Raw genomic sequence first — 18,626 nt, 5'->3', positions numbered from 1 at the left:
ATGCAAGTGACAGACTGAACTTGACCTTGACTGGCTGTCACACACAATAGTCAAGTCTGAGGTTACCCCAGGTGAGATTTCTTATGGGACTCCTCAGCTAGACCACTGGATTCAAATCCCAGCCACAGGGAAAGTCACAAGATGTGTGGTTGACCTTGGAGTGCATGTGTTGGGATTAGGACTCCTAAATTGCTGGTCCTTGTGCAGCAAACAGCATGTCCAGATACACAAGGGCGACATGACAGCCAGCTCATCTAGGCCAGCAGAGAACATCAACTGCCTCATCAGAGGACAGAAAGCAGGATAGGTTAGATGACTCTCCTGGCCAAGCTTTGCAACATGCTCCAGGGTCTGTGGATGCACTAAGGTGGATAAGGTAGACTTTGTCAACCAATAGACCATAGAAAGATTTTCTCCACCCTGGCAATAAAACCAACAATGTCACAGAACTATCAAAATCACTTAAGCAACACCCTTGGAACACTCTTCCCCACATCAGAGTCTCTAAGTGTCACCAAAGGACCATTCCCTGTCCCCAGGTGCTGACATGATTTGACAGTAGGAAGTGGGCCCCACCCTTTTCTCCCCTACGGACACAGGAGGAAAAAGTAGACTGAAACGTGTCCCACCTACCTTCCTTTGTACCTGACCCCTCTCCACCCTAATCAGAGGCCCACATGGGCATGCTTCCTTCTCAACTATGTAAACAATATTAAAAAAAAATAAATTTTTCAAAAATCTATTTTTGCCACATATTTTACTCTATGGTATAAGGAAACTTTTTTTTTTTTGCTGAAATGCAAAAAAAAATTTTTTTTTAATGCACAACTATGTTAACACCACATAGAGTTGAAAAGCAAAAAAAATCACTAGAGACAAATGAGATACTACTACATGGTGATAAAAGGTTCAATCAACAAAGAGGAAAGCAGTCCTAAGTGTGCATGCAAAAAAAAAAAAAAAAGCAACTGAACTTTAAAATTTGTAACACAAAAGCCGAAGGAGCTAAGAATAAAAACAGGTAAATCAAAACTTAGAGTTGGGGTTTTCAGTGCTCCCTTCGGCAGCACATATACTAAAACTGGAACAATACAGAGTTAGGGTTCTCAATAGTTTATTCAAAGTGGCGTACAAAACAACTAAACAATCAATAAAACTATAGGTTATATCATACCATAAACTAATCAGATCTAATTAATACAGAATATATTCTTTTCAAACAGACATGGAACTGTCACACCATTACACTGAATCTGGAGTCACAAACCCATACCAAACTGAGGTCAAAGTATGCCTTTGACCACAGCAGAGCTGCATCAGAAATCAGTAACAGAAAGATTATGCGAAAAACTGGGACACACAAAAATTAAAGAAATGCTTTAATTCATGGTGTGTAAAATAAATTATAAACAAAATTAAAATTATAAAGAATTGAATCAAAATTAAGCAAAAGCATTTAAAGTTGTGGGATGAAAACTACACAGTGCTAACAGGGAAATTTATTTTACTGCAATTTTACATTAGAAAAGAATAAAATCTCAGAACAATAACCTATGTTCCTGCCTCAAGAACCTATAACAAGAAGAACAAAATAAACTTCAAAGTAAACAAAAGGTAGAAGTAAATGAAATTCAAATAACAAAATAATGGATAAAATTATTGAAACAAAGGATTCGCTGTTAACAAAAATCAATAAAATTGAGAAATCTCTAGTAAGATCCATAAGATAAAGAAAAAAGATACAAATCATCAATATTAAGTACAAAACAGGGTATACCTTCACAGCTCTTACAGTCATTAAGAGATAATAAGAGATTATTAAAAACTTTATACTCCAGACTGGCATTAGGGTCTAACGGGTAAAGTTGCTGCCTGTAGCACTGCATCCTATATGCCACTGGTTCAGGTCCCGCCTGCCCCATTTTCAAGTTCACTGGTAATGTGCCTGAGACAACAGAGGATGATGGCCCACAAACTTGGGTCCCTCACGCACAGGGGAGACCTGGAAGAAGCTCCTGGTTCCTGGCCTAGCCCTGGCCACTGTGGCCTTTTGGGGAGTAAACCAGAGAATGGAAGATCACTCCTCCTGTCTCTTCTTTAAAGTTTGTTAAACTCTGACTTTCAAATAAGCAACAACAGCAACAGAAAAACCTTTTTTCACAAGGTTATGTGGGCCTTGGTGCAGTGGCCTAGCAGCTAAAGTCCTCATCTTGAAAGGGCTGGGATCCCATATGGGCGCCAGTTCTAATCCCGGCAGTTCCACTTCCCATCCAACTCCCTGCCTGTGACCTGGGAAAGCAGTTGAGCACAGCCCAAGGTCTTGGGACCCTGCATCAGCATGGGAGACCTGGAGGAAATTCCTGGCTCCTGGCTTCAGATTGCTGTAGCACCGGCTGTTGCAGTCACTTCGGGAGTGAATCAGCAGATGGAGGATCTTTTTTTCTGTCTCTCATCCTCTCTGTGTATCTAACTTTGGAATAAAAATAAAATAAATCTTTTTAAAAAAGGTTATGCATATAAATGTGACAGCTTAGAAGTTGGAACAATTTCTCTAAACTCACAAGCTACTAAAACTTCAAGATAAAAAGATAACCTGAACATTACTATACCTATTTTAAAATTGAATTTATTATTTAAAAGTCTCTTAAAAAAAAGCTTAAGCTGAATATGAACAGGTTGAAGAATTTTATCAAACATTCAAAAAAGAATTAACACAAGTTTTACACAGTCTAATCAAGAAAATAAGAGGGCCTAGTGTGGTAGCCCAGTGGCTAAAGTCCTGCCTTGCATGCCCAGGATCCCATATAGGCACCAGTTCATATCCCATCCAGCCCCATTTCCCATCCAGCTCCTAGGAAAGCAGTGGAATACAGGACCTTGGGACCCCGCACCCGCATGGCTCTGATTAGCTCAGCTCTAACAATTGTGGCCACTTGGGGAGCGAACCAGCAGAAGGAAGATCTTCCTCTCTGTCTCTCCTCTTCTCTGTATATCTGTCTTTCAATAAAAGTAAATAAATCTTAAAAGAAGAGAAGAGGGAATACTTTCCAACTAATTTTACGAGGCCTCTGTTACACTGATACTCAAGCCAGACAAAAATAATATGTGTGCCTCTCTCTCTCAAACACACACACACAGAGTAACTGAAATGGAAAGGAATTTTCACATTCTCATACAGAAAATGTACACAAGATCTGACTAATATCACACTCAGTGGTGAAACACAATTTTCTCCCTTAATGGTTAGGAAGAAGGTAAGTAAGTCTGTTCTTATCAGCTTATCCAACATTGTACTGGAAGTTCTAGCCACTGCGATAAAGCAGAATAATAAAAGCCCTAGAGATCAGAAGAAAAACAAACAAACAAACAGAATCCTCTCTGTTTACAGACTTTCCAGTTGTCCGTACAGAAAATCCCAAGATACACACACACACATAACTCTTAGATTAAGTAAGCCCAGTAAGGTTGAAAGATATAAGATCAACAAGCAAAAATCACTTGCATTTCTATATACTGACAATGAACAAGTGGAAATCAAGATTAAAATGTAATATCGAGGCAAGCATGGTGGTATAGTGGGGTAGGCCTTTGCTTGAGACACCTGCATCACCAAAACAGAGTCCTGGCTACTCTACTTCCAATCCAGCTGCCTGCTAACATGTCCTGGGAGGCAGCACATGATGACCCAGGACCTTGGGCCCCTGCTAACCACATGGGAGACCTGTTTGGAACTTTAGGTTCCTGGCTTTGGCCTTGCCTACCCCCATTGTTGTGGACTTTTAGAGAGCAAATGACTAGATAGAAGATCTCTCCCTCCTCTCTCTGTGTTACTCTGCTTTTTAAACAGATGGCAGTAATTAAGTATTTCAAAATGCAGCATTATTTACAATTGCTCCAAAGGAAATGAAATGCTTAGGACTTCATTATTAAAGTACTAATTTCTTCAGTAATTGAAGGAATCAACACAGCAAAGATGTCAATGCTTCTTAATTAGAGCTATAAGCTTAACGCAATTCCAAATCAATGTTATTACATTGCATAGTGCTATTTTTCTGATATTCTGGAAAAGAAAAAGTGTAAGTATAGAGAAATAACCACATGGGTACCAGAAGAGGGGAGAAATGACTACAAAGTGACACCAGAGGAAATCCTGCGGATCATAGGACTGTTCTTTCTGGTCCATGATAGATACGTAACTGTGTACATTGTCAAAATCCATACAATCATACATCAAAAAAGTGGTCACCACTGCATACAAATTAGAGTAAGATTCAAATAATCTGGGTGGGGGGGTGGCGACCCAAAATGGGATGCAGCCTGTACCAATGGTTCTAACTGCATCACTAATGAATGGTGTAACTACACTGATAGGATCAGTAAGAAAGTTTCTGAACTTAAAACTTTGAAAAAACAGTTTTCTGTAAATAGGATACAGTAAAGCTAAAGAGAAGAAGAATATTAGATTCTGATCATTCTGTTTCTCCATGGGGTGTGAGCTAGCAATTCTGAAATCACTTTGTATATGCGTGAACACATCACTGAAGACATAATCATCACAAAGAAGTTACAAATGGGGTAATAGGTTACAAAGTTGTGGCTCATGATTAATTCATACAGGTATCAAATCAAGAACACATCTAGGTGCGCAAACTTGGTTTCTAAATTTCCTAATGTAACATTACCTACTATTAAAAAAATAATAATAGGGCCCGTTGTGGTGGCCTAGCGACTAAAGTCCTCACCTTGAACACACCAGCATCTCATATGGGCACCAGTTCTAATCCCAGCAGCCCCACTTTCCATCCCAGCTCCCTGATTGTGGCTGGGAAAGCAGTCAAGGACGGCCCAAAGCCTTAGGACCGTGTACCCACATGCAATACCCAGAAGGGGCTCCTGGCTGCAGATCTGGCTATTGTGGCCACTTGGGGAGTGAACCAGCTGATGGAAGATCTTTCTCTCTGTCTCTCCTCTCTGTAAATCTGTCTTTCCAATAAAGAATAAAATAAATATATTTTTAAAAAATTAGATGGAATAAGTGATGGCTTAAAAATTAGATTAAATTTTTAAAAAGAGGAAAACTTCTTTATAATAGAATTTCAATAAGCACATGGTAAAGGAATGAAAAAAAAAAAACAAAAAATTCACATCAGTCCACTAATAATTGCTACTGGGACAACTTACCTCTGCATGCAAAGTTTAAGAGATGAAAGACATTTGTGTTCTCAAAGTATTTTCTCTAAAACATTTATTGCTTGCAAAGCAAAATATAATGTAATGTAACATGGACAAATTCTGGCAGATGCTATCTGAACTAACTAATCAAAATAATATCACTGATAATAAGGCTAATTTACATCACATGACAGGGCACATCACCTTTATGATATCCTTTTCCCAGATTTGTAACGCAAATTCAATCATAAGAAAATATTATACAAAATCGAAGCAGTAGTCTTCAGCAATATCAAGGTCAGATAGGCTGAGGAATTGCCAGAGACTGAATGAGACTAGATGCAACTAGATGTAACAGGCAATTGGCCTAAAAGGCAAGACACTGGCTAAGGCTCCTACTTCTACTTTGTCCCATATAGGAGGGCCTGACTTTGATCTCAATATTACTCGTAATGGAGCTTCCTGCTGGTGCAGCTCTGGGAGGCAGTGGGTGATGGCTAAAGTAGCTGGATCTCTTTTTCACATACATGGGAGTCCTAGATTGAGTTCCCAGCTCCCATATTTGACTTGGTCCAGTCCTGTTCTTTCCAGACATTCAGTAAAGTAGAAAGCTAATGAGAGCTGTGTGTATGTGTGTGTGTCTTCCCATCAGATAAATAACACATTATTTAAATATATAAATGTACCGTGACATTAGTTCTTGAAACATAAGAAGAACATTATTGTATTATTTTCACAACTCTTTCCTGCAATCTAAGTTTATCTCAGATTTAAAATGTAAAAGCAAAACAAAAGCCTTCTGCAGGATTTGGATACACAACAGTCATTGTTGGATGAGTCAACTGATAGAGCTGTATTGACAAGATGGTGAGGGGGGGGGAGGGGGGAGTCAGGGAGAGAACCCCAGGGATGATGGTCTGATACCTGCTCTCCTAGCAACCGTTTCCCAGGAGTTCCCCAACCCCATCCCTGGCAAATACTTGGCAGGCACTGTCCCAGCCTTAGGAATGATTATGCCTGTGAGATTACACTGTATGTTTCCAACAAGTTCATCACTTTTGAATGAAGCCATCTGCTAAGAGTATCTTCTAGAGGGCCTGTGCCCTAGCCTAGTGGCTACAGTTCTTGCTTTGCAAGCGTCAGGATCCCATATGAATGCTAGTTCTAATCCTGGTGGCCCTGTTTCCTATCCAGCTCCCTGCTTGTGGCCTGGGAACGCAGTTGAGGACGGCCCAAAGCCTTGGGACTCTGCACCTGCATGGGAAACCCGGAAGAGGCTCCAGGCTCCTGACTTTGGATTGGCTTAACTCCAGCCTCTGCAGTCACTTGGGTAGTGAATCAGCAGATGGAAGATCTTCCCCTCTGTCTCTCCTCCTCTCTGTATATCTGATTTTCCAATAAAAATAAATCTTTACTATATAAATACATTTTAAAAATTTCTTCTATAACAGTAATAGAATTTTGCAAGGAATAAATCTGCATGCTTTAGTAAAAAGAAAATTATACGGTATTTTTAAATTTGTTCTCATAAAGCGGCTGATTTGAGCCAAGGGCAGATCTGGAAATACAGTACTATGAATAGAGGTTTTATCTAAACTTTAAGATATTAATGGCTGAGACTGCTTTAATGATGACTTTTGTAAACAAAATGACTACCTTTGTGAAGCCATTGCCTTCCTAAGAGCTCAAAATATTCCTCCTCAACAAAATCCTAGCCAATAGAATTCAAAAAATCATCAGACAGATCATTCATCCGGATCAAGTAGGATTCATCCCTGGAATGCAGGGATGGTTCAACATTCGGAAATCCATAAATGTTATAAACCATATCCAAAAACTGCAAAACAAGAACCACATAATAGTTTCAATAGATGCAGAAAAAGCTTTCGACAAAATCCAACACCTCTTCATGCTAAAAACTCTAGCCAAAGTAGGCATAGATGGGAAAATCCACAACATAATTAAAGCAATTTATGAAAAACCCAACGCCAGTATCATACTGAATGGAGAAAAGCTAGAACCCTTCCCACTGAGATCTGGAACAAGACAAGGGTGCCCACTATCGCCACTGCTATTCAACATAGTCCTAGAGGTACTTGCAGAGGCCATAAGACAAGAAAAAGAAATCAAAGGCATACGTATAGGAAACGAAGAAGTCAAGCTTTCACTATATGCAGATGACATAATCCTATACATAGAAAAACCAGGAGACTCAATACAGAAACTGCTAGAACTTATACGAGAGTTTGGCAGAGTGGCGGGGTACAAAATTAACGAACGAAAATCAACAGCCATAGTGTACGCAAATAACACCAAGATGGAAGAAGATCTAACCAACAGGATACCATTCAAAATAGCAGAGAGAAGTATGAAGTATTTGGGAATAAATCTAACCAAAAGTGTAGGAGACCTATTCGAAGAAAACTACAAACTATTTAAAAAGGAAATTGAACAAAACCTCAAAAGATGGAATAACATCCCGTGCTCCTGGATAGGCAAAATCAATATCATTAAAATGTCTATACTACCACAAGCAATATACATTTTCAACGCAATTCCAATCAAATTGCCCAAAACATTCTTCACGGAACTGGATACAATGATTCAAAAGTTCATCTGGAAACACAAAAAACCACGAATAGCTAGAACCATCCTGAAAAATAAGAAGTTAGCAGGGGGAATCACAATCCCGGACCTCTGGACATACTATAGAGCAGTGGTTATCAAAACAGCCTGGTACTGGCACAAAGACAGAAAGGAAGATCAATGGAATAGAATAGAAGCACCAAAAGGGAATCCACACAGATACAGCCAATTAATCTTTGACAAAAAGACCAATGACAGCTTAAGCAAGTGGGAAGGACTCTTTAGTAAATGTTGTTGGGACAACTGGCTGATAGCCTGTAGAAACAAAAAGATAGACCCACATCTATCACCATACACTAAGATCCAATCTACATGGATAAAAGACCTAAACCTACATCCAGAAACCTTCAAACTCTTGCAAGAAAATGTAGGAAATACCCTGCAAGACCTAGGAGTAGGTACCGACTTTCTAAGAAGGACACCAAAAGCAATAGCAGTTGAGAACAGAATAAACAAATGGGACCTCATCAAACTAAGAAGCTTCTGTACAGCAAGGGAAACAATCAACAAAGTAAAAAAGCAACCCACAGAGTGGGAGAAGATCTTTGCACACGATATAGGCGATAGGGGGCTAATTTCCAGGATATACAAAGAACTTCAAAACAACCAAAAAACCAAAACAAACAAGCCACTCAAGAAATGGGCACGGGAAATGGGCAAACATTTCACAAAGGAACAAGTCCAAATGGCAAACAAACATATGAAAAAATGTTCCAGCTCCCTAGCAATAAGGGAAATCCAAATTAAAACATCGTTGAGGTACCACCTAACACCAGTAAGATTGGCCCACATAAACAAGAACACCAACGACGCTTGCTGGCGAGGATGCGGGGAAAAGGGAACCCTACTCCACTGCTGGTGGAGCTGCAAATTGCTACAGCCTTTATGGAAATCAGTCTGGAGAACACTCAAACAACTCAAAATCTGCATACCATATGACCCAGCAATAGCACTCCTAGGAATATATCCAAAACACCTGTTTTACGACAAACCAACATGCATCCCTATGTTCATTGCAGCACAATCAGTAATTGCGAAAACATGGAAGCAACCGAAATGCCCATCAGCAGAAGATTGGATAAGAAAGCTTTGGTTCATCTACTCCATGGAATACTACTCAGCTATTAAAAAAAACAAAATGCAGTTCTTTGTGGCTAAATGGGCACAACTGGAAACTATAATGCTAAGGGAAATGAGCGAATCCCAAAAGATTAGATACCACATGTTTGCCTTGATTTAACCTGTAATTTTTTGTTTGGTGGTTTGTTATTTTTTGAACCTGTCATTGATACTGTCTCAACCCAGATGTTTCGAAGAATGGAACTTGCATTATTTTTAACATATTGTTTACCCAATACTATGTCAATTAATTCCATAATGTTGTATAATGATACTGAGGCCTTGTTGGGGCTTTTAACTGACTGGATCTTTACTCTGTTAGACCTATCTTCAGACCATAGAAGGTCTCCCCAAGAGGCCACTGAACTTATCTGGACAATAAGACGCTGAACTTTATGCTAGGCATGTGTTTGCAAGCAATGAATCTCAACTGAACTTGAACTATGGTTATGCAACAAGGTGGAGGAATCCACCATGGGGGGAGGGGTATGGGAGGGGTGGGGGGGATCCCCAGCGCCTATAAAACTGTACTACATAATATAATGTAAGCAACAATAAAAAAAAAAAAAAAAGAACTTCTATACCGTGAGTCAATTCAGTGCAGCTGGGAAACTCCCACTTACTCTCCCAGGTTGCGTCTCCATTTTACCTTAATATTTCTAATCCAGGACTGAGCCTCCTCCAAATTTTCTTCATTGATTTCAGCAAGCTTTTTCCGCCAAGCAACTGCTTGACCATCAAATTTCACAAAATTGAATTTATTTTTGTGTTTCAGTTGTTCCTGTGAAAGAAAATTATTATTTAATCATAAAACTACTTAAATGTGAGAAAGGGTCTAGAAAAACTAACAGCTTGATGAATTCTAATCACTAGGATATCAATTTTCAGTCCTAAAAGCTATAAGTTATATTCAGAAGAGAAAAATCTTTTCTATTACAAAAGGCATTTAAGTAAAACTTAGGCACAGTTTGGATGTTAAACCCTTTACAAATGTACGTATGTATCCATGGCTATATTTTACATATCAAATATAAGTTTACATATGAAGAATCTTCAACCAGTTTGTGGAAAATACTTTCGTAGAAAAAAAGTATGATTGATTTCAAAATCTTGCAGAAAATAAATTTAGCTTTCAATTCCAATGAACTATTACTACTGGGAAAGGTAGGAGAATGGGGAATGTTTCTGCCTTCCATTTTTGTGTCTGCGGGAGAGACTGCCCCTCCATACTGCCTGTGTTCATATGGTCTTGGGAAGGGGAACAGTTTTTTGGTATCACACCAAGCACCCCATGAGGGGAGGCACATCTGTGGAGAGGGGTCTAAAAACAATATTTTTTAATAACAAAAATTCAGAATGCTATCATTTCATTTATCCTCTTTTGGATAAAACTTTTAGCTGGTTACAGACTGATTCATTTGCCTTCCAGCAATCCATTGTATCTCTGGGAGAGATTGGTCTAATTAAAAATTTGTGTTTTGTATTTCTCAAACATTGTTACTATTATTTTTAATTCATGCTTACACCAATATTTCTTAGGCTAGTGATAGCACTATGATGATGCCCACCACACCAGAGCCACCTGCTCTAAGTCATACAGGGAGAAGAATTTCGAGCTCCCAGACAGCTTTCATTCCTTCCATGCTGTCTACTCTGGGGCTTGTGCATACACATCCTTCCCTGGGGATCCAATTTCAAGATGAAGGGCATCTGGAAACCATAGGGGGAGGTCTCTGTAAACCAGACGTTTGGATGGAGAAAACCTGAAGCAATGGATGGTGGAACTCCCTGAGGCAGCCCAGATGTCACAGAAAGGATCTGTAAAGAAATGAAGGTCTGCCTGCAAGGGAGAAATGCAGATTTCAAGTGCAAAACTTCTCTTTCCAGTGTTTACAACCACCACAGACAATGACCACTGAAAATGCACAGGCCCCCTAATGCGTGAACCAGTTTTCATCTAACCTGTATGAACTGAATGATTTTGTCCTTCACCAAGTCCAATTTGCTCTTCATTGAGTGTGATGTGTCAATGAGAACATAGACACACTCATGATCTGCTTTTCCAAAGAGGCGTTGACTTCTGTTCTGCAGCCGTGTAATCCTAAGCAGGAAATAGACTGAAAGTGAACAGAGGTCATGGGCAACAAGAGCCACTTGCTGAGAACTTACAGACACATCTACAGAGTCCATGGCTGTGGGGTATGGTTTATTGTCCACTTTTCAGTGTGGGATTTATTCACATTGAAGTTGTTCTGTAGAAAATCCTATGTTTAAGTTTATATTCTTATCATCCCCTCATTCCATGATCTAACATCAACCCAAGTAAAACAGAAGTCAGAAAACGAGTATGTCATAAAAATAAATCCAATGTGATGGTCAAACTCAACAGTGAAGTAAATAACTGGTATCTTGAAGCCTTCAGATCTGACCTCAGACTATTTGCTCTGTGTACAGTCAGTCTGGTAGACCGAGCACATTCCTAAAGCCTCAAGTAAGCTTGGGAATGATAACCTAGCGACAGTAGGGACTGCTTTCCCCATCCATGTTCAGGTGCCTGTCACAGGATGTCAATGAAACATCTGGTTACAGCAGAAGCCTGGGAGACAGAGGTGGGGAAAAGAGGAACAAAAATAACCTATTTAAATTTGAGTACAGAGGTTAGCAAGGCTAAGGAAGTTAGACTTTACTGGGAGAAAATACTAAAGAAGAGGTTACAGCATAGAAGGAGTGGGAAGCGATAGAAAATAAGAGATGGAGAAACAACATGCTCCAGAGACTTCAGACGTGTGCCCTAGAGAGTCTGAGTGTTGACCAAGGCATGTGTGTGAAGAAGATACTGAAGCCAAACACCAATCCACCAAAATGAAGAGGATGGATCAAATGCCTCAGAGTTTACACAAAGTTTATCACCCAATCAGCCAGTGGGGGAACACCTCGTTAATTTATAGGGCAGCAAGAAGAGTTCTCAAGAGGTCATGGTCTTAGTAATAGACTCAAACTAACTTTTAACTAAAGGCCATCTTGGACTCATGCTAACGTAACTTAAAAACAAGTCCTAGAGAGTTCAAATTGTCTCCAATTATACCATAGAATATGTATATATACCATAATATGTATATATATTTAATATATGCAATAAAATCCACTACTCAATAATATAAAATTTAAAGTATCTGGCATCTACTCTGGACTGACCATGAAGTGAATGTGTCAGAACTGGGCCTCCTCAGTGGCTAAGATGGGGCAGTGGACGGCATGCTCAGATGCACATGGAGGATATGGCCCATTTGGGGCCCACAGAGGACATCTGGTACCATAGCAGAGGAAAGAGGACAGATTAAATTGGTCAATTACCCCAGCCAAGTGTTGACAGCAAATATTTGGGCAAATGGAGACTCTGGAATTACTGTGTCAGCAAATCAACACTGGAAGAATTTCCTCATCTTTGGATCGACAAGATCAACAGCATTTCAGAACTATAAAAACCACTTGAGTGGAACCCTTGGTGCGTGCTCTACTTCAGGGACCCTAGGATGACACTGGATGGCTGTCCCCCATCCCCAGGTACTGAGGCAGTTGGGAATCTTGGTGTGGTTTCTCCCATTATTTCTCCTTTTACTGCAGATACAGGAAGAAGAAAAAGAAAAATCTGGAAACAATGGTCTCACTTTCCCCTAATCCTTGACCCTCCCACCCCAATCAACTATGTAAACATCACCAAAAACAAAAGCTCCTTGCTTCAGATTGGCTCAACTCTGGCATGGTGCCATTTGGGGAGTGATACAAGGGATGAAAGATCTTTCTGTCTCTTCTTCTCTCCATAAATCTGATCTGCCTTTCCAATAAAAATAAATAAATCTTTAAAAAATACATACATATATATATATATATATAAAACTGAATCATGGGGCCAGTGCTGTGATGCAATCAGTTAAGCTGCTGCCTGTGATGCCAGCAACACACAGGGGTGGCACCAATTCAAATTCCAGCCGTTCTACTTCTGATTAAGCTCCCCACTAACATACCTGGGAAAGCAGCAGAAAATGGCCCAAGTAACTTGGCTTCCTGCGGAGACCCAGACGGAGTCCAGGCTCTGAGATTGTCCTGGACTAAGCCCAGTCTAAACTGTTGCAGCCATCTGAGGAGTGAAACAGCAGATAGATAATCTGCTTTGCTCTCTCATTCTTTCTTTTTAATTCTGCCTTTCAAATAAATGAATAATTTTTCACACAAATTTATAAATGTGAGCCCAACTGAAGCAATAATCATATTAGCTGTAGAATTCCTAAGTTAGATAAGTAAGCATTTGTCTTTTTTTTTTCTTTAAGATTTATTTATATTTATTAGAAAGGCAGGTTTACAGAGAGAGGGAGAGACAGAGAGAAAGATCTTCCATCTGCTGGTTCACCCCTCTAAACGGCCATAATGGCCAAAGCTGAGGCAATCCAAAGCCAGGAGTATCCTCTCAGTCTCCCGTATGAGTTCAGGGTTCCAAGGCATTGGGTCATCCTCTTCTGCTTTTCCAAGCCACAAGCAGGCAGGTGGATGGAAAGTGGAGCAGCTGGGACATGAGGTGGCACCCATATGGCATCCTAGCACTTATAAGAGGTGAATTAGAAAATTAGGCCATTGTGTTGTGCCCAATAAGCATTTTTCTTACGGAAGTTAAACCCATGACCCAGTGTAATCATTCAATTGACTAATCCTCCCACCAGTTTGGAAGATCTCTCTGTCTCTTCTTCTCTGTATATCCAGTTAAAAAAAAAATTTAAAAAAAATTAAACCAAAGTAAGCAGAGAAAAGATAATAACAATGCACCTAATATGCTAAACTATGCTATATAAAGCCCTTTTAAAAAATTAATTGGTGAAACCAGAAGTTCCTTCTTTGCCAAGATCAATAAAATGGATAACCTCTAGTCAGACAGACAAAAACAATAAAAGGATATTAGTTACCAGTATCAGTTCGACGTGCATGTAAAGAAACTGAATGCATAAAAACATTCCTACCAAAATAGTAAGTCTAGAAAAAGATAACTTGAGTAGTGAATTCTACCAAACATCTAAGCAGAGAGACTTCCAGAATATACCAGAAGACAGAAAACTTCCTTATGATGCTTAAGAGCCTGTGGGAAATGAGGGGCAAAGGCCCCAACAGCTGCCAGGTGGGACGCTTCACATGCAGCAGCCTCTCTCCCAGGTCCAGAACCCAAACTGCCTTCCCTGCAGCATCGGGAAGATTTCAGACCAACATGACTTGTTTTGAGTTAACTCATCACTGCTTGGGTTTTGAGAGGTGGGCTCTGTGTGTAGCCTGTGGTTTATAACACAGAAGGAGGGCAGATATCTCTCATTTGCCAATGGCTGTTGTATTCTGGTACTGACTTAAGCCCATTAGATTTAGTAACTGATCTAAGGCATAGGACAAATTCATGAATGGCCTTACTATTCCCACTTTGTAAATGAGTAGATGTTCAATGACATTAACTCACTTGTCAAAGGCCACACAGCAAGTGACAGAGCTGGGATCAGAATCTAGTGCTACGTGATCCCAGAGCCAAGCTTGATCACAGTCTTGATCTTCATTATCTAAAACTCTCCTCTGGAGTCTAAGAGGTGAAGGCAGGTCATCCACATGAGGCTGCCCTTGAGGTTACAGCAAACATTCGCTGAAATCATGAACATTACCACGTAAAAAAACTGGGGAGTCAGCAGGATTGAGAGGTCACACACAATTATTAGCTGACTTTCAAGCCACACATTATATTAATTAGTTGTATTTGAATATTTCACAGCTTTGTAACAGTTGTCTGGAAATGTAATATTCAAGGATAATGAGGACACACGTAATACGGTCTACACTATACTTCTGACCCACAAAACATGCAGAAGTATTTCCTGGCCTCCTACACGGAAGTGTTACTAACAACAAAAACCTAACTTTGCTTTTTTTTTTGTTTTGCTTTGTTTTAAGAATCCGCACTGTTTTCAGGGCAGCCCTGAATCTGAATCCAAACATCTCCTTTGCTACTTATAAGGCCATCAGCTAATCATCAGATACAAACCTTGACTTAACAATGACTATCTGCTGTTTCTCTGGATTGAGCTTTTACTAAGCGATCAGGTAGATTTACACTTCAAGCAAGACTGGATGCTTGTACTGCCCTGTAAACAGACCAACCTCCTCTGGATGTTAGCCAGAACAGTGTGAATTCTCTCACTGTACCACTTGCACTTCTCCTTCGTAATATTGACATGAACCAAGCTTCCATCCTTCCAAGGAGCATGAACAAACCTACTGCAATATTTTGCATGAACTGTCTTCTTCTTAGTTTCCTAAGGAAAGGACAAAAAACAGAAACCACTTAAATAAGTTTTCAGACAGTATCATCTATGCCTTATTTATCCAGCTACTAGCACTCACTCATACAGTGAATATTTTTTGTAAGATTTATTTATTTATGAAAAAGGCAAAGAGAGAGAGAAAATATCTCCCATCTTTTAGCTCACTCCCAAGATGGCCAAAATAGCTAGGCTCAGGCTAAGCCACAGCCAGGAGCTTAATCCCAGTCTCCCACATGGGTGGCAGGGGCCCATTTTCTGTTGCTTCCTCAGATCACCAGCAGAGAGATGAATCTGAAGTGAAGCAACCAGGATACAGTTCAATAAACAGGGCACAGAATCAGTGCCCATATGCAATGCTGGGGTCTTATGCAATGGCTTTACCCATTCTGTCACAAAGCTGGTCCCCCATGCAATAACCATTTAGTCATTAGTTGAAACAGGCAGTTCTGGAAAACAAGACAAGGTTCACAGCAAACTGGAAGGGCACAGAGACTACTCTGGAGGAAGTGAGATTTCAGCTTCACATGAACCCTCTTGCCATTGCTACTCTCCTCTGCAGATGCAGCCAAGTAGCCATGAGAACCGTCTCACAATGTGGCACTCTCTACTGGGACATACAGCGCTGGTCCCAGGACCAAATCTCCCCACAAGGCAAGCTCTCGCCAGTTCTGTTGCCATCACTCAATCCAACCAAAATTCCTCAAACACAACTCCAGGCCACCAACTCTTCTTCCAGATACTAGAACACAATCCAAAAACAAGTATCCATATCCCTGTTTTGTGGAGCTCTCATTATGGGGAAGCATCAATTAATAAGCAAACCATGGGGTAGGTGGTCATATGATGACAAATGCTCTGAAGAAAAATAAGGAAAGAAGGAGATTATAGAACTAGAAAATGTGAGACATAAAAGAGGTGTGGGGTAAGGAGGGACAAGTTAAAAGCTAGATGGGAACACCTTACAAGGAGTTAAAGTGTAGCAGAGATCTGAAAGAATGAAGAATGTGAAGATCTGGAGGAAGTCTGACAATACAGCAAGTACAAAAGCCTGAGCTAAGAGTTTGTTTGTGGACTCTTCAGACATATTGTAAGCAAGGGAAGAAAGAACCAGATGAAGCTGGAAAAAAACAGGAGGAGGAAGGCCAGTATGCAGATCCTGTAAAATGAGGATGACTGATGGAAATTACTTGGCCTTTGCCCTAAGCAAAAAAAGAACCATCCACAAACTTTAACGAGAAATGGCACCTCTAATCCATGGCTTTACAAGATGACTCTGATTACACTGTTGAAAACAGGCTGCCAAAGGTCAAGGGCGCAGCAAGGTATCACGAAGTCATCTGGGGCATGGACAAGGAGTAAGAATGGCAAGAAGTAGCCAGTTTATGCATGACAGACAGCTCTATTACGGAGAAAGAACTCACAGGGTTTAATAAGAAGATACATGGATGTGAGAGAAAAGAAAGGAATTGGGAATGACTTGGGTGTTTCTTTAGCCCAGCAAGTCAAAGAATGGAGTTATATATATAAAAAAAAAAAGTGACAGGAGGAAGAAGACGAGAGAGACTTTTGAGTAGGGAAGGCTAAGGTTTAATGCCCGAACTGTTGGATTTGAGATGCCTACCAGCCATGTCAAGTCACGAGGTGAAGATCAGAAAAGGATTCAGGATTCAGTGGTGGGATATGCACTTGGAAACAACTCAAATACACAGGACACTAAATACACACACGGGATGGGACAAGGTCACTCAGAGAAGGTGTACAGATATAGGAGAGGTCCCAGCATTGTACTCTCCCCACCCAAGCATTTACAGGCTGGGGTCACAGCAAAGAAGCAATAAGGAAGATTGAGAAAGAACAGCCAGCAAGGTAGGAGGAAAACCAGGACCACACCTATTCCACAAACAAAAGAATTCTGAGAAAGTGATCAACTGCATCAAATGTTGACAGACTATGTCAAGTCAGAACAAGTAGACCGAGAAGTGACTCTCAGATTCAGCACTGCAGGTGTTCCTGGAGAGGCAGTTTTGGTGCAGAGATGGTAACTGTGGCCTGATTGCAATGGGTTCAAGCGAGTATAGGAAATAGAACTGAAGAACTGGGGAAAGGGTACATCTAAAACTGTCTTGAGGAGCTGAATTCTAAACAGGAACAGAGGGATGGGGCAAATGAGGCAGGGTCAGAAGCAGCTATGAAAACCACATTTTAAGATGAGAGAAATAACAGCAAGTTTGTGTGCTGATAGAGAATTCCTAAAAGCAACTACAAGACTGAGAAGACGTTGGGAGGGTAGAAAGAAGACATGAAAGTGGAGAGATGAGTGTTATGTGTGGAGGGGATGGCTTTTGACATGGGCCACGACGATTGAGGAATGAGAGGATTGCAGCAGAGCATACGGGAGGGTGAAGGTGTGTGGTGGTAGATGTTCCATGACATGGGAAGCAAATTCACTTGCTGAGAGCTAGAGGGGAGGAGAAGGTGCTGGTCATTTGATGAGCAAGGAGAAGGCAGATATCTTAGAACTGAGAGGTTGGATGGACTGCTGGACAGCACAAGAGACCCAGTGAGGGAGGTTCAAGATAAGTCAGAGCACTAGAAGGGTCATTCACAAAGGTTGTGGAAAGAATGATACAGTCTGCTGATGCAGGAAAAGAGAAGGAAAATGGTTAAGAAATAGCAAAGAGGAGGAAAGAGGCTACCATCCATCGCCAGACCCGTAGGACCAAGGGGAAAAGGAGAGAAACCAATCTCCACTCTAGAGTGATGAAACTTCTACAACCCCAGCAAGGTGAGAGTTCAGGAGCCTGGTGCTGACTGATGGGAACAGGGCTGGGAGGCATGATAAGACCAGTCCTGTGCTACCAAGGTAGGCAGAAAGGAGAGCCATGGCCCCACCTTACTGCAAAGATGAAGGCATTCTCAGGGGTGTCACCCCAAAGGGTTCTCTCGGTTTTTAGCTGCTCATGTGGCATTTCTTGCATGTGTCTTACACACACCTAACTGGAAAAGCACCAGTTCTCAAGCTGCATGAAGGCAAGTTTTAAACTGGGCGGCAGCAGGTTAGAGTGTGAAAGGTACTGTGTAAGCACCTGGCAAACCCTGCCTCCAACCTGTCACAAGACGAACCACAAGTGACTTATCTAAGTGCTGGACACTTGACACCACCCAGTCTACAAATCAGGAGAGTAGGGCTCAAAGAAGTGAAATTATTATTTTATAGTTACTAATCAGTAGAAGCAACACCCTCATTTCTGGTCACCCTACCTTATCAAAACTGCCTGGTAGCTATTGGAGGTTCGGGAATTATCTGTCGGAAGAATAAACCTTGAGACAAGGCTGGTTTTGCAT

The 18,626-nt window shown here is 40.7% G+C and overlaps 1 protein-coding gene across 1 annotated transcript in view; it reads right to left on the bottom strand.

Moving 5' to 3' along the window:
- The window catches only part of VWA3B (von Willebrand factor A domain containing 3B), a 231,064-nt gene that overhangs the window by 111,072 nt on the left and 101,366 nt on the right, over window positions 1–18,626 (bottom strand). Inside the window, exons 10-12 of the mRNA XM_040994133.1 lie at window positions 15,118–15,272; window positions 10,900–11,038; window positions 9,587–9,718 (exon numbers count right to left, since the gene is read on the bottom strand). Coding sequence (XP_040850067.1) covers window positions 9,587–9,718; window positions 10,900–11,038; window positions 15,118–15,272 — 426 coding nt within the window. The remainder of the gene's footprint in view (window positions 1–9,586; window positions 9,719–10,899; window positions 11,039–15,117; window positions 15,273–18,626) is intronic.

This window comes from Ochotona curzoniae, unplaced genomic scaffold, assembly GCF_017591425.1.
Source record: "Ochotona curzoniae isolate NIBS_2020 unplaced genomic scaffold, NIBS_Ocur_1.0 contig_883, whole genome shotgun sequence".
NCBI classification, from domain to species: domain Eukaryota; kingdom Metazoa; phylum Chordata; class Mammalia; order Lagomorpha; family Ochotonidae; genus Ochotona; species Ochotona curzoniae.
The sequence above is the reverse complement of the archived record's forward strand: the minus strand, read 5'-3'. Positions and strand labels throughout refer to the sequence as shown.